At 37.2% G+C, this 22,319-nt stretch overlaps 3 protein-coding genes across 3 annotated transcripts; 1 reads left to right on the forward strand and 2 right to left on the reverse strand.

The window, feature by feature from the left end:
* The first annotated feature begins 62 nt into the window (after positions 1-62).
* On the forward strand, positions 63-4,562 carry LOC135076343 (serine/threonine-protein kinase PAK 3). The gene is made up of 2 exons (XM_063970835.1): positions 63-963; positions 1,822-4,562. Exons 1-2 carry the CDS (start codon positions 264-266, stop codon positions 2,613-2,615), a joined length of 1,494 nt encoding a protein of 497 aa, XP_063826905.1. The 5' UTR covers positions 63-263; the 3' UTR covers positions 2,616-4,562.
* A 6,688-nt stretch (positions 4,563-11,250) lies between these two features.
* LOC135075911 (methionine synthase reductase) lies at positions 11,251-13,377 on the reverse strand. The gene is made up of 5 exons (XM_063970365.1): positions 13,184-13,377; positions 12,949-13,095; positions 12,643-12,873; positions 11,730-12,434; positions 11,251-11,489 (listed from the first exon to the last, which is right to left on the reverse strand). Exons 1-5 carry the CDS (start codon positions 13,295-13,297, stop codon positions 11,274-11,276), a joined length of 1,413 nt encoding a protein of 470 aa, XP_063826435.1. The 5' UTR covers positions 13,298-13,377; the 3' UTR covers positions 11,251-11,273.
* Positions 13,378-18,083: 4,706 nt separating this feature from the next.
* Positions 18,084-22,130, reverse strand: LOC135075912 (uncharacterized). The gene is made up of 10 exons (XM_063970367.1): positions 22,041-22,130; positions 21,898-21,943; positions 21,459-21,490; positions 21,359-21,379; positions 20,829-20,987; positions 19,513-19,693; positions 19,079-19,329; positions 18,763-18,921; positions 18,334-18,451; positions 18,084-18,176 (listed from the first exon to the last, which is right to left on the reverse strand). The coding sequence occupies exons 1-10, from the start codon at positions 22,080-22,082 to the stop codon at positions 18,163-18,165; spliced, it is 1,023 nt and encodes a 340-aa protein (XP_063826437.1). The 5' UTR covers positions 22,083-22,130; the 3' UTR covers positions 18,084-18,162.
* Between the last annotated feature and the right edge of the window lie 189 nt (positions 22,131-22,319).

Consider the following 22,319-nt stretch of genomic DNA (forward strand, 5'->3'; position numbering starts at 1 on the left):
TCAGCTAATATTTAAAGCTGCTTCGAACGGAACGTGTGCAATTATTTCCAATTTGACCAAATTGCTTTTTGACAGATGATAAAAAAGGCTCCCGTCCCTTGACTGTCCGTCCGCGATTAGAAACTTGTGTAGCCACTCCTATTTTATTAAGTCCAAATTATATTTTAATAATACGTGCCTCCGTGAAATGTAGTGATAATCAATCAGAACGTAATAGTGACATGGCTTAGTGATTCAGTAAGGTTATAAAGCAATCCATCACAATGAGTGGGCGCTCGGGTCGTGGAGTTTTTGGGAAACTGTTTTCCAAGAAACAGAGTAACAGAGATGAACGGGCTACTGAGATTGGTATGCCGACAAACGTCAAGCAACACATACACGTGAGCAAAAACACGGAGACTGGTATGCTCGAAGGTCTACCAGCTTCTTGGCAGCGACTTCTGAACGCTCAGATCACACCAGCCGAACAAAATGAGAACCTGGACGCGGCCATCCAGGCCGTCAAATTGCACATGTACATCATCAAGAAAGAGAAAGCACAAGATGAGCCCTTCAAACCCATAGTCACCCAAGAGGAAATCAACAGGGAAGATTTGGAAATAGAGAAATTATTGGACCACAAAAATGCTCACCAAAGCCAAGATTCTGATTTGTCAATCGGACAGAGCAGTGAGGAAGATGCTGGGTTTGTGGAAGCGTTTACACAGAGACAGACAATGCCAGCTGCGCCTACAAAACATAGTCTAAAGAAAAAGGACCCCACAATGGACTTATCTGCAGTAGTACAAGATTTAACGCTTATTGGCGAAGATGGTGATGAAAGCCCTATATTGAGGAAGAAAGAATTGATAAACGCGACATTGACAGATGAGGAAATATATGAAGAATTAAAGAGAATATGTAATAAGGACGACCCCTACGTCAGGTTTGAAAGGGTGAAGCAAGTTGGTGCTGGAGCTTCAGGTCAGTGTTTACAATTTCTTACTATCAAATAGTGACAATTTATTTATTGATGCCATTTTTTAAAAATTAAACAAATAGTTCAATACCAAGGAAATAGTCCAATTTATTTCAAACAACAGATCACCATGTAGTTTACCATGTCTTATCAAAGTAATATATCCTTTCTTTTCTATTTTTACTATACATAATCTAATCAATTTTTACGTTGCTGACAATTTGTTCTATGAATGATAATGGTGGACGCAGATAGTGCAAATGGTAGTCAAATAATATTATGTAGGTACACTGTAAAGCATGATTTTCCAAAAAAAGCTAATTAACTTAATCCCAAGCATGCAATGATGCAAATAATCACAATAATCATATTTATGACACATCTGAAGTTACATAAATTTTAATGTGCATAAAACTTACTTAACTTAGTAGTACTAGTAAAATTGATTTGATTTTGATTGACCTATGTTGACCAATTCAAATTACTCAGTTACCATAAATGCATAGGACATTAGATCAATTACTATTTTTGTTTAGTAAGTTTCATTTCGTCAATAGAAAAAACAGATTATTAAGCAAGGAACGTTGAAGTATACAGTTTTCCTCAATAATATTTGTAACTACTTTTTAATAGTCTGATTAAACTTTACCATATTATTTTAAATTTCATCGTCTGATATATCAAAGTTTATGACCTTTTTATAATTAATTAACAATTCAATCTTTGGTTTTCACTAAGATGTAAGTTGTATTTGATACTCAACTTTCTCCAATTAACCATTGAATGACACAGCTAAATTCCAATAAAATGCATAATTCATGTTTAAATTCGCAATTAACTATGTTCTCTTTTGTTCTCTTCAGGTGTGGTTTTCATTGCCATAGACAACAAGGACAACTCCAGGGTTGCAATCAAGGACATCGATTTGACTAAACAGTCTAAGAAAGATCTCATCCTCAATGAAATTAATGTGCTCAAAGGTTTCAATCACAAAAACCTGGTCAATTTTTTGGATGCATTCTTAAGTTATGACCACTTGTGGGTAGCGATGGAGTTACTCGATGGTGGCTCTCTCACCGATGTTGTGACCGAAGTAGTCATGAAAGAGGGCCAGATAGCAGCTGTATGCCGCGAGACACTGCAAGCGATAGCCTTCCTGCACTCCAAGGGGACTATACACAGAGACATCAAATCTGACAATGTTTTACTCGGAATGGATGGAACTGTGAAGGTCACCGATTTTGGATTCTGTGCCAATATTGTTGGTGATGAAAAGCGACAGACAATGGTCGGCACTCCTTACTGGATGGCACCAGAAGTGGTTACGAGAAAGCAGTATGGAAAAAAAGTTGATGTGTGGTCTCTAGGTATAATGGCTATCGAAATGATCGAAGGGGAGCCTCCGTATATGAAAGAGACGCCGCTAAGGGCGCTATATTTGATAGCGGCCGTGGGACGGCCTAAGATACCATGCTGGGAGAAATTGTCTCCACAATTCCAGGACTTTTTGGACAAGTGCCTACAAGTGGACGTGGACTTGAGAGCGACCGCAGATGAGCTGCTGGCACACCCCTTCTTAGAGTGCGCAATGGAGCTCAGAACTCTCACGCCGTTGATAAAGGCTGCCCAGAAGATTCTTCACAAAAATCTTGACTGAAACTCTTCCATTCCCATTTTTATATCCGTATTACACTTTTGTAGCAGTTTGCAATTTTGTATGTAATTTATGAATTTAAGGAGGTGCCAAGATGTAGACGTTGGTTTAGGTTGGTGTACAGGTTGATTATTGCTGTGGGTGAATTAATCCTATTCGTTTTGTGCAGATGCGTTGTCAAGGAAATGGTATTTCAGATACAAACTATAAGGTTCTAATTTAATTAAGATGCTTCATAAGATAAGCTTATTGTAATGTTTCGTATCTAGCATAAATCGCAGGATATTTATTCGACAGTACGCAATGCGCGTACGGCTTTATCAGTGCTCACAAAGATATGCTATCTGCTACTGATATAGGAGATATTTTAACATCACACTATAGGAGAAATTATGACTTGGAACTGTCGTTTTAAATTCGCGCTCCTAGTGTAAATGCCATAAATAAGTAAATGTTCATAACTTGAATCTTTCATTTAAGTTATGATAACTTTTTAATATAGAGTAAATTGTAGTGTTTAGTTAAGTTTACTTAAAATATTCTGTCCAAATTACAAAATAAATTAAAAAGGAATTTTTGTTATGTACTCATTGGATAAAATATGATTATGCATTTATTATATTCAGTAATGTTCAGAAAAAACTACAATGAGATTGTAGTGTTATCTAACAAGTGTTAACTACTACATATTTATTTTTGGGTTTTGTTGACAAAGACCAAGTTTTTACCAAAAATGTAAATAAAATATTGTTTACCTAGTCTTTATAACTATAGTGGCATTGGGTATTGATCCATTTCTACACTTCATATTTATGTTTCGACATTCCCTTCAGTTTTCCATCACTTTTTGTGGGCTTAGGCACATTAGGCAAAAAATAAAGACTGCATTTTGACTATTGTATTAGATTTGTATTATGAAGCAATAATGTGACTGTTAATCATGATGACTATGTATTGAAAATGTGTAAGGCGAGCAGAAGTATGTATTACAATTTTAATGTGAAAAGGACGAAAGTATTATCTTAACTTTTTGCTCTTAGCTCTTTTCACACAAGCGAAAGTCCGAATTTCTGCATATACGATGTTACAAATAGAGAATTAACTGCTAAACAAATATGCTAAGTTTAGTGCAGATTTGAGGTCATTTAAACTTATGGCAGTGAGTGATGATTATGCCAATTACCTTCAATTATACTCATGAACATCAATCCAAGGCAAGGATTTAGAAATAAACATGTGTTGCCAGTTGAATCCATCCTTATTAACACCGCATAAAGACTATTTTAGTATGCTCTCCTAGTAGATTTTAATTTTGATGGTTTTGATTCACATTTAAGTTTTAATGAACACATTCTATTGTGTATTATTTTGTATAATGTTAGAATAAGTCAATGGTGTTCAAATAATATTCAATAATTTACATGAACTGCTGTATTTTTTTCAGTCTTTTATTTTTATATTTGAAAGATAATATTCATCATATTTTTATATAAGTTACCCATTTGAAACATCAGTAAATAGGCCATGAATGTAAAACTAATTAGAGTCGAGTACAATGTTAAAGTATGATCTAAGATAAATTAATTATAATTAGTATTAATGCAGTATCACTTTGTATTTTATATTTAATTTTTATGTTTACATACCTACGTCAAGGTGTATAAATTACGTTCTGCAATTTTCTTATCAATTTGATATTTGTTACAATTATTGGGCATTTATAAACTATTTCTCCACCGCGAGTGCCTGCTTTGTAAAGCATTAATTAGTTATTAATAATTAATTTGATTGCATAGGCAATTATCTGTAAACGACACAACGAAGATTGCATAGATGTGTATGTCTAAGCTAGATTTTCCTATGATAATAAGCCTATATACACCAATGATGACACTTTTTGAACATTTTATTACTAGAGATTTGCCTATTAAATTATTTTTGTAAACTTTATCGATGTGTTTTTATTTTACGTGCATTTAAGAGCGTTTACGCCGTTTGGCGCAAAAACAGTACTTTTTCAACTCGTTACAATCATTAACCAGTAATATTACAAATATGTTATAGGCATAAATAGTTAGGCAATTTCGTCGTCTAAATAGTTAATTGAGAAAATATTGCGATTAGTTTAGTATTTAAGAATTCTATCAAGATAAGTCCACACAGGTTTTGTAAATTTCCACTTTAGCGTCAGTTTACAAGCTGAAATTTTTATAAAAATACTGTGAAAACGATTTAACAAACATTTATATCCTATAGCATAGATCCTTGGGCAAATAGTTATCTGAGAAAATTTTTAGATTTAAGCATTTTACAATATGAAATCACAAATTAAAAGAACGTGAAATACCCAAAAATCAAAGTGATTTTTTCACCAATATTCTTCCTTTATTCAACTCAAAAATAGCTTAATACAATAGAAGAATATCTTATCTAAAATATTTACTTTGAAATTTAAAATAATTCATTGTAATTTTTTTTCTATGAGTATTTGAAAAGTACTATAAAACGCCGCGCACGAATCGTTCAAATTCAGTCCGCCAAAGAGGATATAATTCACTACGTTTTCAGCAGTGTTGCCAGAAGGTTTCTTTTGTAACCTTTTAGGTTACTTTTGAACTGCATTGGTTACTTTTAGGTTACACTAATGAAAAGGTTACTTTTAGGTGATTTTTCAGAAATTGTAGAATTAACTTTTACAGGTTATTCAGTAAAAAATATTAATAGTGACAATTTAAAAATCATGTGAAACTGCATTTAAACATGAATTTGATTTATTATTTGTTTAAAAAAATGAGTTTTAGTGAATGTTTTTCGATAATAAAACGCAAATCCATGAAACGTTTTTATACGACCGGTCACTTTTCAGTCATGGAATGGTCAAAATTTTGAATTTAGGTAAACGATTGATGATCAATTGTATTCATTTTCCATACATGAACAACCTTACACAATCGCTCCGCACCCCCCCCCCCCCCCCCCCCCCGTATGAAGGTTACTTTTTTTTATATTTCTGGTTATTTCTGACAAGACCCGACTGGCAACACTGGTTTTCAGTCCGCCTCGAGGCGTTCCAGAGTGAGGTCACGTCGCTCGGTGCTCTGCTGACATGTGTCACGCGTACGTTGATCTTTGATAGGTAGCTGGACTTTTATAGTGTATCCGCAAAATCTTGGTGGTAGATTTTGCGATCACGTGGTAATTAAAATATTTTATTGTTATTTTTCATTACAGTCTATTTTTACAACAAAATCTATTCCAGACGTAATGAAAAATAAAATTAAGTTATTTTTAGCGATGAAACGAAAACGAATGACGAAAATTTGGAACAGCAAGTTATGTATGTATACTAATATTATAAAGAGGAATAATACTAATAATTTATTTGCCATAAATAGGTGGTTACAGAATAGTTAATAGGAATGCTCTGCCAGCAGGGTCCCACCCAGTTGTACCAGGAGGAACATACACAACATATTACAGTCGGAAAATCTTTGCGGTAGGTACCTCGGATTGTAGTTAGTTGGACAGTGGTCATTTGACGGCCACTTGAATCGTCTCACCCCTAAGCTTTTGGCTACCGCCGGCGCACTAAGCCGGTTGATGCCTAATCTCGGAGGCCCGGCCGCACTGAGTCGCTGACTATACTTTTGCTTGGTCCTATATGGGGCTCGAGTATGGCACAGTGCTGTGTAGTCGTGGAGCATCCTACTGTTGAAAAAAGCGCAACGCATGATATCACTGAGGCACAGCTGAGGTAATTCGTGGATACCGCATAGTATCCGCAGTCCGTCTATTCCCGGTTGTGGACACTGACTATGTCCCTACTGAGGATAAATGGGAAAAAAAAATTGTCATTAGTGGCGACGTATTAACAATCCTACTATCCTTCCTACTAATATTATAAATGCGAAAGTTTGGATGTCTGGATGTTTGTTACTCTTTCACTCAAAAACTACTGAACGGGTTTTGTTGAAACTTTACAGTATTATTGTTTATAACCCATATTAACATATCCTACTAATATTATAAATGCGAAAATTTGGATGTCTGGATGTTTGTTACTCTTTCACTCAAAAACTAATGAACGGATTTTGTTGAAACTTTACAGTATTATTGTTTATAACCCAGATTAACATATAGGCTATAATTTATGACGATATGTGGCAAATAAATTTCAATAAATTAATAAGACGTGTCTAAAAAGCGCAATCTATCGTCATTGGTTAAAATCTACAGCGCTGGACAAACTACTGTTTTTGACGTTCGTAAATATTCACGCGGAGGAAGCCGTGAAACGCCATCTATCAACATGATATCAAACAACAGATTTTACGAACTAAGGAGTAAAACGAGCTCCACGCGTACGAAGTATTCATCAGAGCCCCGATTACGGTAACTTATAACGTCAACAATCCAGACACGCTTCTCGATTCTGCGATACGATTGGTCGTTCAACAGCGTACGTCAGCTGTTTTGACCAATCGTATTGCAGAATCAGAAACGCGTCTGGATTGTAGACGTTAAAAGTTACCGTAATCGGGGTGCTGGTCTTACTTGACTTTTACTTTACGTATGTCATGCACGATGACATTTGCGTCAATATTTGTGGACGTCCCCACTAGGCATAATTGGGATGTATTTTTCTAATTCGTCATAAGTTGTGAGAAAGCCTGTAGCTATAACTGGGAAAGTATGTGTCGCCACTGGTGACAATCGATATTATTTATGCCATTTATCCTCAGTGGCGAAAAAGCTAGTGTCGACAACCGAGAATAGACGCCAGTTGCAAGGTGACCATAGGTCCCAAGGGGAAATGTACGTGCACCACTAGAGGTGAAAACCAAAAGGTAGAGGCTTGAGGATCTAGGCCCTAGAGTGCTGAAGGGTACGCCTGGCCGTCAGCCAAATTTTACGTCACACCATAGAGGCAGTTCTGCCTGTATTAGAGGAGTGGGTGCGACGGCATGATCGCCTCATACATAGGGCGACCCAGGTTCTACCGGACCATGGGTGCTTCGAGCCATTCCTCCACCGTATAGGCCGAGAGCCTGTAGATGGTTGTCAGTTAACACTGCAGTCTTGGCACGTGAGTCACCGCAGCAGACTGACACGCTCCAACAGTGCCCAGCCTAAGCGAACGAGCGGCGGTTGGAAATGACCTCTCCCTACCAATCGGGAAGAGGCGTGAGATAGATAGATAAATTGTTTATTTGTTGTAACACACACTTTTTTTAATGCTTTTAACACACACATTATGTATAGTTGCTATTGAAATTCAATTCAATATCGAAATAAAGTTAGTTAGTCAAGAAACACACTAGGTGACACCACTGGTATTTTGTTACACAGGTTAGTAATAATTTCAACAGTTGCAACATAACAAAAGTGACAAAACAACAGAAGATAAAGATGACTAGCGTTTCAAATAGTTCCCTGCGTCAGAGTGATGTGTGCCGCAGCGATGCAAAAAGCAAAGAGCTCAGTATAAACACTACCCTCAAAAGGGCAGAACACTCATTTTCAGCTTTTGCTAGAGAACGCATGAAGCGTACAGGTACGTAATGAACCCACTCGCATTCGGAAACAATATCTACATTAGTATAAAATATATTCTTATGAGACAAATAATCTTATGGTATAGTGTGCTTACTTTCTGTGAAAGTGTTCTTTCACAGAAAGAAGCAGTGGAAAGGGGGAGCGAGAGGCCTCAGCCGACACTCCGGTTATCGGCCGCCGACACCCTGGGCGCAAGAGGACAGCTTATGGTCTCCAACTGTCCCTTCCTAACAGGCCTCGGTCGCTAGACATGGAGGTGTCTGGTGGCGGCTAAGGACGAATGCTACAGGCAACAGCCAATGGCGATGTCCCGCGTTCCCTCATATCACTCATATGGATCATGGCAGAAACAGTCAGGTTTTTAGTGGGTGTAGGGGCTACCCACCTTCTGGTAGGAAGAGCCCCACATAACCCACTAGTTGCCCCCGCAGCTGGTGGGTATGAAATGTTATGCATTTTCCGGATAAAAAAAGAAGTTAACAGGAAAAGTTTGTTTTGAATAGAACCGATTTGAAAAAATCTCTCACCATTAAAATACAATTTTTTTTCTGCTGAACATAGGCTGTATAAAATATTCTCAAAATAGTAAAAAACCTTTGATAATTTACTATTTGATAAATAATTTACGTTTTTATTATTTATTAGGACTAATGTATACCATGATTTATAATTATGGAGTCGGTGTTGGAAGATTTTATAGTTTCCTTGAGCTGTCACTTGACAGCCTGGCACACTTTTACGATGGTGGATCAAAGTATTTTGGTTTGACTATAGAGCGTGAGAACACGCACACAGTCACAATTATTTTAGTGTGAATAAAAATAGCATCGAAATTACCTAAACTTGACATCAGTGGCACAAAATATAACAGAAGATAAACTCATGTATGTACCTCGCTTTGCATACCTCTCTCGCTCGCACGCTCGGCCGTCGCGCCAGGGTTGTCTTGTCATGTGTTGTGTTTATTTCGTTATGATAGAAAAATGTTACTCTTAATACTATGCAAGAAAGACAATAACAGATATCCACGTATACTTATTTATATTTAGTACGTTATTATAGTAATAGTTTGCAAACAAATACACGAGAAGGAAGTAGTATTTAGTTGAGTGGTTGACACTATTATCCAACTAATATTATAAATGCGAAAGTTTGGATGTCTGGATGTTTGTTGCCCTTTCACGCAAAAACTACTGAACGGATTTTGATGTAACTTTACAGTATTATTGTTTATAACCCTGAATAACATATAAGCTATAATTTATGACGATCTGTGACAAACTAAATTTCACGCGGGTGAAGCCGCGGGCAAAAGCTAGTTATCCAATAATTCCTAAAACCTCTCTAAAACAATTCGATATTCCTAATAATTGAGTTGGCTTTCAATTTCAATTGAAATTCAAATAAATAACTTACTTATAGCCTGCCCAGGAACATAAAAACCCTGGCATAGAGGCGCGTCAATCGCATTTGATAGTGCAACACTGAGTACAGTTGTACCTGTGTTAAATTAATAGGCTAACTTTATGTATCAGGATTCAGGATTACGGGCTAATTTGATATTTTCATAAATTAACCAAAAAATATTATTATAGGTAACCTGGTTTAAATAAATTAAATGAAACCATCAATCGAGCTAGTAGGATTTATTTTATTATTCATTAATAATCAAATTCAGAACTTGAATATTCAACTGCAATGTTTGGTCATGAACGCTTCAAAATCGGTACTTCTTTCCCAATTCCATAAAATTCAACACTTAGAAAGTGACAGAAAATTTTAAAATAGGTAGTTGAAACAAACCACAGCTAATTTTCATAGTGGACTGTACTATACGATAAACATGACAGTCAATTTGACAACCTTTGTCGGAAACATTATTCAATGAAAATATTGTCCGAACCCTTAGTATTTCTCTTCGACAAATACTTTAACACATTGTGAACCACTTTTCTTTCACGACTATAAAAAGATTTTAGCAATTTAATTCACAAAATCAATTGCGCACATTTAAAATAAAGTTTGTTTACACTTTGACAGCAATAGACTGACATGCAAAGTGACATGTCAATGAAGTTTTCAGTTACTGTTGCCATTAAAAGAAATTAGTACCATTAGTTTTCCGCAACATGGCGAGGGTTTTTATGTTCCTGGTCAGGCTATACCTCCCCGAATCAACTGGTAATTTAAAAAATGAAAATTCGGTATAAAATATAATGATGAGTTTAAGCAACCAAATACCGAACAATTATAATACGACTTTTTCTGTTCACTCATTTTCGTCAATTTCGCAAAACAAAATAATATCACAGGCGGTTGACCGGCGCGTGACTCAAGCGAACCACAGCGAACGTGTGGCGAACGTCTGTCGCGCCACGTCGCGCTCGCATTCGTCCAAGACAGTCTTGCTAGGAGCGGTGTCTATGTGTGCGTGGCTCGAGCGCATTTAGTATGGAGTTTGTCTTCTGTTATATTTTGTGTGACGTAAACGCTCTTAAATACTCCGGCCGGTGAGGCGGATTCAACGGAAACAAAAAACTACTCATACAAATTTAATTACATAATAAACTTTTAGGGACACCTGGAATAAACCGGCATTTCCTTGCGCTTTACAAACGCACAATCTGAGCATTATTTCAGCCACAGGACGTCCACAGCTGAACATAGGCCTTCCCCAATGATTTCCAGATTGACCGCTTGGTAGCAGCCAGCATTCAGCGCCATCCTGCTACCTTACAAGAGGTCGTCTAGCCCACCTTGAGAAAGTCATAGACGAAAGTCTACAATCAGTGTGTGTTAGTTACCAATGATGACTAATAAAGTCGTATGAAACGTGAGATCTCATAAACCTTATAAAGAAGTTGCACAGCGACTAGCGTACTTATGGAGAGGGCTATGTCGATGTTTCTTTACGAGATCGTATCAGAAATGAGATCCGTAAATGAACTAAGGTCGCTGATATAGCCAGACGATGAGAAAGCACATAGCACGCAAAACTGATAGCCGATGGGGCTTGGGGCAGCAAGGTTCTGGAGTGGAGGCCACGTACCGGCAAGCGCATCTGTTACATAATTAAAACAAATTGACATTAAACATTGACTTTATTCAACTCCATGCATCCACTAAATATCTTTTTCCTGTTTGCATATTTGCAATAAGTTTTTCCGCGTCCTGTTCGGTTTTTTTCTGATATTTAACTATGCATTTGACGAACGCCTCCCTAACTTGAACCGCCATATTCTTCATGTCGCCGCAGACAAAAATGGTAGCACCCTCGCTTATTAATTTTACTACTTGTTCGCCATTTTGCATAATACCATCCTGGAATAATAAAAGAAACATTATTTATTAATGAACTTGATTTTCGACTGCTTCAGTATGGCATTTGTTGTTGTTATAATAAAGATCAAATTCGTACTGAAAACAAAATTTTGTACACTGGACATTCTAAGCAAATCTAATTTATGCCATCAACAAGAATGGCTATTTAGTTTACAAGTATATATAGGCACAGAATAATAGGTAAGTATAGTATTGAACTTGATTCCAATATGCTCCTACCTGTATGTATTTATTGCTGCATCCATTTTCTATTCTTGAAAATGATGTGATCAGTTCATTAATTATTCTATTTTCTAAAAATCCATTTAACTCATTTTCATAAATAAAGTCTAATTTAGGGTTTCTACACCCAAAAAACATCCAGACTTCTCCCAATTTTACTCCTGACTGTTTTTCTTTTAAATCTTGCCTTTCTTCAAGGAACCCAAGATATGGTGCTACTCCTGTACCAGGGCCTATTAATATCAAGGGGATCTCCAAATTCTCTGGTGGTGAAAACCCAGACATATTTTTTCTGAGATAAATAGGTATTTTAGTATTCATGTTACAATCATCAATAGTCAATGATTTTAACTTGTCTTCTATATTATTTTTGCTATTTATTATTCTTTCCAACCATCTTGTTACAAGTCCTACTCTATTGTGTGCTAATTCAGTTACTGAGAAGCACATTTTTAGAATATTAGGGTTCAAACCACTATTTACAATTGAGTATGGCCTAGGCAACAACCTAGGGAGATTTGCTAATAAGATTTCAACAGGAGGTTGGCAAGATTTAAAGGTAGCAAACAGATCAAGAATGCAAAAATGCTTGTTTAGAATGTGTGTTGTGTATGCAGTGGCTCCTTCTTTACTACACAAGTATTCTAGTATCTTCCTCTCATTTTTGTCTTTTGTATGTCTTGATAATGCCAAAAGAAACAGCTGGAACAAGGAAAAATCAATCAGGACAAAGCTATCACATCAATATGCAGGAGCTTTGGGATGCTATGCTGTTACCCATATCCAAAAACAACACTAAAAATTTTTGTAACTATTACTTTAATTTCCTATTTTTGTATATCCAAATTAAGCAGAACTTGTGAAGACAACTCGATGATACATAAATGGTATTAATTAAAATACATATTACCTTTTTCAAGACACTTCTGATGTCACAGCAGTGTGTCAAGACATGTCTTATGGTAGACTTTGCTGGTATATGTACTGGTATCTTTCCTCCTTTTGAGCTGTTACACAAAGTGTACTGCACATCTGCTAGCGACGTTAGGTCCAATTGGTCTATAATGGCCTCCACTTCACGGCTTTCATTGTGCGCTATAATGCCTATTGTATCACCAGGCCTGAACGCAAATTTGCTACCCTAGAAATAATTAAAATTTTATTAATTCTTATTTAATTTTTTCTGATAATCCTGGTTAAATTAATTCTTACATACCGTTATATCAAAGGTGATTTCATAAGCAGCTTTGCAACCATCATCTACAGCTGTAAGGCGCCTGCAATCTTGTATGTCTGCTTCAAATACTTCACTAACAGCAAAAGGAAGAGCTGGTTCTTTTCCATTATATTCGGTAATTATTTCCTGAAGGAAACGTATAGAATACTTTATTATTTAACTATGTAATATTTTATTTAATTGTGATTTATTAGAATGAAAATTGAAAACTTACATCAGCTGACTCAAAACTTATTTTTATTTGGTTCTCTTTGTAACTTGGTAATGTTATAGAACTAGATTTAGCAGTACTTGCTAAAATATCTGTGATGTTGAAATTAACAACCATATTTATAAATATTTAAAACAAATTCAACTTCAATGCGCGAATGATTCACGACGATCGCAAAATTTCCCAACCACATGTACGGAAATACTAATTGTTAAGAATCGACCTTATTGTATTTAAACAAAGTTGTTTTTTGTATGTGCTTTTTTTGACATCGCCCTTGCCTCGTCTTGTCAAAACTGACAGTGACAATTTGTTTTTTAAATTAAGGTTTAGGATACACTGTCACAATAAATTAATTAAAAGGTACAAAAAAATCATTAATCATCTATATATATAAAGGCACTGGATCTCTATCAGAAGGAACTCTAGGGGTGGAATCTCCATAGGCGTGGGTTAACGGGCAAGGAGATAATATCTTGGACGGTTGACAATCACTTTTCCTACAATTTAACGTTCCACCAAACTCAACACGCTCTCAAAGATAACCTCGCAGCCGCCTGCTCACACTTGACATGACACAACTCATTGACAGTTATCTTTTTCTGCACATCAGTTGGGTGTTACGTTTAGGAATCACAAACCTTCTGCTCTACAGATTTCTACAGATAACATAATATTAAGATTGGTACTATTAATCATCAATAATAGTTTGCAGCATCTGTGTCCGGCGCCGACACGGCCAGCCTGACTATCGCACGGCCTCGTGCGCTTAGTCCAGGGTTTGTCCATCTGTAAACATTCAATTTCTCATTATCACAGCTCGTCCATTCCTGACTACAGAGCGTGCGAATATCATATCGTAGAATCACAATAAATACAGCTGATCAGGGCGTGATGACCCTCGATCAGGAAACCAAACCATTACAGCTGGCCCGGGCGCGAAGCCCGACCAGGAAACCAAAACATTACAGCTGGCCCGGGCGTGAGGCCCCTTCGACCAGGAAACCAGGGTTTAGGTAACATGGCCCGACGCGCAAGGCTTAAGCCAAGGCTCCTTCAACCATTTACCTCAAACCGCACCACTACTACTGCTGATCCAGGCATGCAGCCATGCGACCAGGAAACCAGGGTTTAGGTAACATGGCCCGACGCGCAAGGCATAAGCCAAGGCTCCTTCAACCATTTACCTCAAACCCAACTACCACTATTACTGCTGATCCAGGCATGCAGCCGTGCGATCAGGAAACCAACATTACACCAGCGTGGCCCGGGCGTAAACAGCCCCTTCAACCACGGCAACAGGGTGGCCCGGGCGACTTTGGCCCGGCCCCCCTCAACTCACTCAAAGGCCCTTCCAGTTTACGTCAATCACAATAATTTCCGTCAACCTGCACCAACTCTCAATGTCTGAGTCAGCATCCTCCATGTAAAACTTGATCAGTTGCGTAGCGTAGGTGTGCATGCTGAAAGATTTATCTCCTTTGAATAGTGCCCAATTCCTTCGCCCTCGAAGGTCTTCTCTACCCAAGGCACACTTGACGCCTCGTATTGGGATCCGCTGTGCATCTTGCTAGGTCCACTCTGCCATCTCCACCACCATTCGCGCACCACACGCGCGCCCTGCTGCTCCACCACGCGCGCACCGGCTCCGCCCGCGCGTTCTTGCTGCACGCGCGGCACCTGCTGGACTCCTGCTGCGCCGACCGCGCCGCGCACCACGCAGCGCTCGCCGCGCTGGCGCCGCTCGTGACGCGCCGGCTCGCCCGGCTGCACCGCCTGCCCGCGCACTCGCTGGCGCGCGACCTGCTGCGCGCCGAGCGCGAGCCGTTGCCGCTGCTGGCGCTGGCCGCGCTGTGCGCGCTGCTGCCCGAAGCGCCCGCGATGTGCGCGCTGCTGCCCGAAGTGCGCGCTGACCGCGCTGCCGCTGCCCGAAGCGCGCGCGCTGACCGCGCTGCTGCGGCCCGCCGCGCTTGAGCCGCCACCGCCGCCCACGCGCGGGCACCGGCAGCTGGCGCCGCTAGGCGCGCTGCACTCCACGCACCTTTGCACGCTGACTACTTTCGGCTCTGCTGGCACAAGAAATCATCATACAGTACATCTATACACCATCATACAGTACATCTAATGTCATCATCCTAAATGATTTATGGGATTAGTTAGGGTTCTTTGAACATTTTCACTTTAAACCCACACAGATTAGGCCATTCCACATAGCTTGTCATGTCATGCCACATGTTCTCCTCACACAGATATCAGGAGATCTCACGCAGAATGACAATGTCCGCCCAGCTTCCTGACAATGTCCACTGGTGTATGATCAACAAGTACATCATATACATTATTATTATTATTTTCAAACCATTCCCATAACCACATTATCAAAATATTAAGATGAATAACACAACTACTTATATCATCACTGACAACAAAACAATGCAAGTGAAACATATTGATGCTTAACATTGTGTTTGGGTGAACACCAAGTTGCTCCACACACAAATGCAACTTTATCAAAATAAACTTCTTGTTATTATCTTAGATAACAGCACAATTGCAAATACTTCAATGAAGTTACCATCCTCAAAGCATTCACAAGAAATACCCAAGTACTTTAAATAACTTTTTGCTTAAGGCTGCTAGCGGCAGTTGGGAAGTTCTAAAGTCTAGCAGTAGATTGTAGCCAATGAATTATTAAAATCTGTTCACACTCAAGTTAATTGTATGCAATTTCATGCCAATGACAAGAATAAGCACAGTTAAACAACCAAGCCGCAGTGGCACTGCTAGTCTCAGCTCAACCCTTGCAATAAAACATAATTCAACTCACCAAATATCACAGCTGATTCCTTTTGTATTGCATTTTCACTCACCAAATATCACAGCTGATGCCCGTTGTATTGCATTACCTTCTGTCCAACTCCAAATCACTTATGTGGAGTACCCTTGCTCAGTGTTCAGCTTTACTCTGGTATTGTGCTTGACTGATTTGCTCACCACAGGGCCAACCCGCTGACAGATAAGTCACCACATCTAAAACTCAAGTCAAATCTAAAAATATGCACACACAACATGCTACAACCAGTAACCTTTTTATTAAACAGCTAATAAATAACCTCAAGATTAAAATAATTTCACCATGTGAGAATTATTAACAATAATGGCTGGTACACAAGAAAACCTTTAATGTACCACGTTCTAAATCTTTTATGTAATATCATAATTGGATAAATTTTGGTCACCCACACTTATTTTCAATGTTAGTAATACAATCTAAATGACTGCTGGCAGTAGAAATTAATTGATAAGTTGGAGAAACTTAATAACTTATCTTATTAACATTATTGTTACTCAAATATAGCATTATGGTGTAATATAATGTGTCTTACAGTAACTATGAGTACACAATAATTATGTTTAACAATAATAATTAATTGAAGTATCAATCATTATAAGAATACCAAAAATATACCACATTCTCAACTGCATAACTGGCTGCTTTACTTAATTTCAATTACTCAATAATTAAGCACAATATTCGATGTTATCTCATCTTGTAGTACTCAATGTCATGAAAGAAACATCATGATACTAAAACTGATTTACACAACACAGATCTTAACTTCAATTTACTTGGATCAAACTAATTATTAATTTTTCTCCAAAATAATGCCAAGAGGTTACTCGGGCATGATCACCAAACTTATTTAATTTATCTGACCATATTCTATCTATTCTTTATTGATTTTAAATCTCAACAGGTTATTCTTCGCAGAATGCAAACATGAACAAATGAACACCTTTCAATTTAATTTGCTTTACTAAAATAACTTATTTGGCATTGAAATTAAAGTGAGCACATACCATAGCTTTCACACACATTCCTGGCATTATCAGTAAAGACTGACAATACTTATAACATTTGTTGCATCATTCACTTCCATGCATTATTTTGCTCAAAAGGAAATGTGTTAATATTGTTGCTGTTAGAATATTCGATAGCAATAATGAATCGTACCTGCTCTGGGGCCATCGTTAGTCAAATTGTTCACCACTTACGTGACCACAAGCCAAGTTACGGAGGGAGTATCTTCATAATTTGCGTCCATCATTTCTCGTACTTAAATACTTTTCTGCATCTCACACCTTTGTCAGCGTGGTTTCCTTGACATTCTCTCTTCATCATATTCAATTATAACCATAGAATCGTGGGCGTTTTGTGATAGCATTCGTGACAAATAACACGAAACATTGGTCACCTGGAACACTTTGAAATCACGTTACTATCATAGGTTTCAGATCCCACTTCTGATAAAGGCACTGGATCTCTATCAGAAGGAACTCTAGGGGTGGAATCTCCATAGGCGTGGGTTAACGGGCAAGGAGATAATATCTTGGACGGTTGACAATCACTTTTCCTACAATTTAACGTTCCACCAAACTCAACACGCTCTCAAAGATAACCTCGCAGCCGCCTGCTCACACTTGACATGACACAACTCATTGACAGTTATCTTTTTCTGCACATCAGTTGGGTGTTACGTTTAGGAATCACAAACCTTCTGCTCTACAGATTTCTACAGATAACATAATATTAAGATTGGTACTATTAATCATCAATAATAGTTTGCAGCATCTGTGTCCGGCGCCGACATATATAAAAGAAAGTCGTGTTAGTTACTCCACTTATAACTCAAGAACGGCTGAACCGATTTAGCTGAAAATTGTCAGGGAGGTAGTTTAGAGCCGGGAGAAGGACATAGGATACTTTTTATCCCGTTCGAAATAAAAAAAAAGTCTGCTTATTTATTGCCATTAAGGCGGAACAAAGTTCGCCGGGTCAGCTAGTTATTTTATAAATAAATGAATTCATTAAATTTTAAAAACATTTATTCAGTCGTATAATAAATATATTACAACAGTATTAATAATTAATGAAAAAAAACAATGTTTTATCTTATAAATTCATAAATCATTTTTCCATATTAATCAGAGAAAACTGAAAATAAAATAAAAATATAATTATTTCATTAATTTTAATGTTTAAATTAAAGTATTTAAATTTAATGAAAAGCGTGATATCTTATTTATTAATCATAGGGCAGTGCAAATTGTAAGCAGATGTAATAAAATACATAAAAAAATAAAATCCATACTCTCAATGGGAACTCCTGGATCATCAGTATGACCTTCTAGACACTCCGGGCAAACAGTTGTTTCACATGGATTTGGTGTTGATGTTGGGAATGAAGGTGTCATTTCAGCAGGAGGAGGCTTAAAGTAACAAAACATTTCAGAAGTGCGATCAGGAATAAAAAAATAAAATATTAATAGAACCCCTACTAATAGAATACAATAAGTTGCAGCAGTAGACATGTCATTTTCTAGCTTTGATAACAGACCTTTTGGCGCATTTGCCTCTTGATTGCGTCATTGTAAACGATTGTTATTTTTAGCAATAGCCTACAGCCTTCCGGGCTACTGCAGGCTCCCGGTAATGATGTTGGAGATGATTGAATTAATCTATGCCTGTTCTGGCATAGCATAGATTAATATCGTAACATTATACATTCTTTATAATTTACCTCAAGACGATACAAATAAGACAATCGGCAGGGATCCCACGAAGTACAAAGTGTAGCATTATGCATCATATCCTTACGAGGCTCGTCACCAAAGTAATCAAAAGTTATAACAATGTTATTATCTATAGCACACATATCCAAAAACTTGTGTACTCCCACCTGTAACGATAAGCTGTTACTGTAGCTATGAGTAAAAGCTCTTTAGTAGAATAGATTCTGTGATTAGAATACGGATTAAGTGAGTATCATGTACTAGCAAATTTGAATTAAGTAAAGTCTTCGTTCATAGGTTTATTAAGATAATCATAGTTCTTACCTTAGTTTTGTTACCACAATCTAAAGTTCCATTTTGAAAGTAGTTATTTTCTCTTTCACCGTTCCCAAGACAAAACATCCAACCTTCATGAAATGAATATTCTATGGGTGCCATTTCAGCTTCTATGCATGGATCAACAACGACAGGGATCGACTGCTTCCCATACGTGCATTTTCTTTCATGCATGTTTGCTTGAACTCTATATGCCTCAAGGTCAGGCTCAGAACCTTCTGGGCACTTGTAGTAATTTCCTATAAATTAATGTTATAAACCTAATGTTATAAAGTAGGTAGTACCTACTTAGGTAGTACCAACTTAATGTTATAAAGTAGGTAGTACTTACCTACGTGGGTATAATATATAGACCTACTATCAAACACACAAAAGCCAAAAAATTTAATTGAAGCGCTTAAAAGGACAGATTAGAAGTATACCATTTTGTATTATGTAAATAGTTTTGGTAGTGGCACTGATTACGGTCCTTACTGTCAAGCCATTCCCGCCACTCTTTATATTTTCCATAAGAACTTCTTGGGCAGCTCGTTGTTCTCTTGACCACTTTGCTGCTTCCTCAGCTAAAATTTGCCGGCTTACTTTTCCTTCCGATTGCAAGGACTGTAAATTTAAAATTAAATAAAACATAAAATAACACATTTTTATGGCTTTAAGAATATTTTTTTCATCGAAGGACGCGCGTGCGTATGTTACGTCTAGAGAATTAGATCCTGGAATCCCGAAGACATTTGTGATGGATTAGTCTATTATCCCGAATTTTGGGATTGTATTTGACTAATCCCGAGACTTAAGAGATTGTAAACAAAAAAATTAAATTATTGCGTGAAATGAAACTTATTCTTTATTTGATTTAATATTTATGGTTTTCATTGTTTTATGGCGCAGTTACACTATGCGGGAAATTGACCGAGACAAAGCGCAGGCACGCACACCGAAGTATGGGCGACGCACGGCGAAACTAACTGAAGTGTGTATTTACACGTTTACGTTTCATAATATGTCTTGGTCAATTTCCTGAGCCCCGATTACGGTAATATTTAACGTCTACAATCCAGACACGCTTCTTCGATTCTGCGATGCGATTGGTCAAAACAGTCAGCTGTCAGTCAACGTCAGCTGTTTTGACCAATCGTATCGCAGAATCGAAGAAGCGTGTCTGGATTGTAGACGTTAAATATTACCGTAATCGGGGCTCTGCATAGTGTAACTGCGCCATTGGTAGAAACAAGGTAGTGTTATTACAGAGCCCCGATTACGGTAATTTTTAACGTCTCCAATCCAGACACGCTTCTCGATTCTGCGATACGATTGGTCGTTCAACAGCGTACGTCAGCTGTTTTGACCAATCGTATCGCAGAATAGAAGCGCGTCTGGATTGGAAACGTTAAAAGTTACCGTAATGGGGGCTCAGGTAATGCAGATTTTCAAAACGATTTAATGTTTCTTGTCAAAATGTGTTGTTACTTGTAACTGTAACCCAATTAATGTGTGATCCTAGTTTGAAATTAAAATAAAAGGCTAAAATTATTACAAATTTTTTATTTTAATTGGATTGGATCGGGATTACGGGATTTCCTATATACAATCCGATCGAATCTTCTAGTTACAATGAAATCCACGTTGTTGATACCTACCACAAAACATGGATAGAAACTGAAGCTATGTAGTATCTTAAAACTGTTAATAAATACAAAATGGTTCTAGCGGTCTAGCCATTGATTTTTCCTTGATTTACCTGCGGTGGATTTTCCATAATCACATGAGGTCGTCCAAGAGTATGCTGCCATATCAACTGAGCAGCTACTTTGTGCTTCGAGCTATGATGAAGTGGCTGTATTTGTAATATTCCATACCATGCCAGCTCCCTATATACACTGTCTGGAAGGTATCCGGTCTGCAAATAATATTTTATTTAAAATTTTTGTTGTCAGTATGGTTTACCTAAGGCTAGACAGTTTTAATGATCAGTCTGAATTGACGTACATCCAAAAACTGAATATAAGATGTTAAACCTTCATAAATTTAATATACCTAAGTTAATTTAGCTTATGTTGTATTTTACGGTGTACCAGTATCTACACTGTCAGTTTCTTGGATGTTTCAGTTCAAGTTATCAGTTTATCTAACCGCAAATGTCCAGCTTAAGTTTTATATCTTTAATGAAACCAAGCAAAACTCGCATAAAAATTTGCCTTTGAAGCTGAAACTAAAAGATTCAAATTAAGAATATTAATAATAAATTGGTTTTAAAAAATTATAACTTACCGGCATGAAGTCCATATGCCACTATAAATAGTAATCATTTACGAAATATTATAACACAATATTTAGAATTATTATAATCATAAAATTGTGCCTAACTTACCTCTTCTTCTGTTTGCTCAGTGGTTGTAATTTCTATAAATATTAAAATGATTATTAGCATTCAAATTAATCTTATATGGTTATAATATAGGTCTCGGAACGAAAGTTGAGGTGAACACATAATATTTACACTGATGTAGGTAAGTAATATTTGAATACAGAACACAAACAACACACTGCTGCCTCGTTCTTGATTAATGTCTGGTGGAAGCGAAACAGACAGCACTCGTTGGTCCGATACGTGCTCTGTGAGTCTGACTACGCCAGACGCGCCAGCGCAGACATACAGAGACTTTTTTTGCCCGTTGAACCGTTGATGGCCTCAACTCTCGTTGAGCGACCTTTAAGTAACATGTGAGTAGTAGATAGTAGTCATTACTACTATCTAACTTTATTATCATTATACAATTAGACTTATAGCCAGATTTAAACTAACTAACCATCATCTTCGTCCATTGTATCGTCGGATGATAATACGAGTAGAGCCTGAAATTTTACGTACAAATTAGGTACATTATCGCAAAATGTAAGTAATGCAACTAAAAATGGATAAAAGTTAAAATATTTAAGCAATAAAAAATACCTGGTACAATAATGCAGTCAAAATGTTTTTTATAACACGCATGTTGCAGTTTATTACGTTATCAAACACTAAATGAAATTCGTTTTACGGCTGCCAATCATGCAAGTAAGCTATAACATTTTAATTGGCAGTTTGCGTTATTTTGTCGATTGCTACTACAGTCATGTTTAATTTTTATTGTTACTAATTAAATTAAGTCTCCTTTCAAGTTGAAATGTTAATATTCTGTCCTAAAAATCTTACTTATCTCGTACTTATATTATTTCGCAGCAGATAAAC

Source organism: Ostrinia nubilalis, chromosome 11 (assembly GCF_963855985.1).
Source record: "Ostrinia nubilalis chromosome 11, ilOstNubi1.1, whole genome shotgun sequence".
NCBI classification, from domain to species: domain Eukaryota; kingdom Metazoa; phylum Arthropoda; class Insecta; order Lepidoptera; family Crambidae; genus Ostrinia; species Ostrinia nubilalis.

What these genes read in the sequence shown, in the direction of transcription:
- LOC135076343 (XM_063970835.1), top strand. Translation starts at nt 264, where the DNA reads ATGAGTGGGCGCTCGGGTCGTGGAGTTTTTGGGAAACTGTTTTCCAAG. An exon ending in AGTTGGTGCTGGAGCTTCAG is followed by an intron (nt 964 to 1,821) that starts GTCAGTGTTTAC and finishes TGTTCTCTTCAG; the next exon opens with GTGTGGTTTTCATTGCCATA.
- LOC135075911 (XM_063970365.1), bottom strand. Translation starts at nt 13,297, where the DNA reads ATGGTTGTTAATTTCAACATCACAGATATTTTAGCAAGTACTGCTAAA. An exon ending in TAAGTTTTGAGTCAGCTGAT is followed by an intron (nt 13,096 to 13,183) that starts GTAAGTTTTCAA and finishes CGTTTCCTTCAG; the next exon opens with GAAATAATTACCGAATATAA. An exon ending in AAATCACCTTTGATATAACG is followed by an intron (nt 12,874 to 12,948) that starts GTATGTAAGAAT and finishes AATTATTTCTAG; the next exon opens with GGTAGCAAATTTGCGTTCAG.
- LOC135075912 (XM_063970367.1), bottom strand. Translation starts at nt 22,082, where the DNA reads ATGCGTGTTATAAAAAACATTTTGACTGCATTATTGTACCAG. An exon ending in CTGAGCAAACAGAAGAAGAG is followed by an intron (nt 21,380 to 21,458) that starts GTAAGTTAGGCA and finishes TACTATTTATAG; the next exon opens with TGGCATATGGACTTCATGCC. An exon ending in GGCATATGGACTTCATGCCG is followed by an intron (nt 20,988 to 21,358) that starts GTAAGTTATAAT and finishes TATTATTTGCAG; the next exon opens with ACCGGATACCTTCCAGACAG.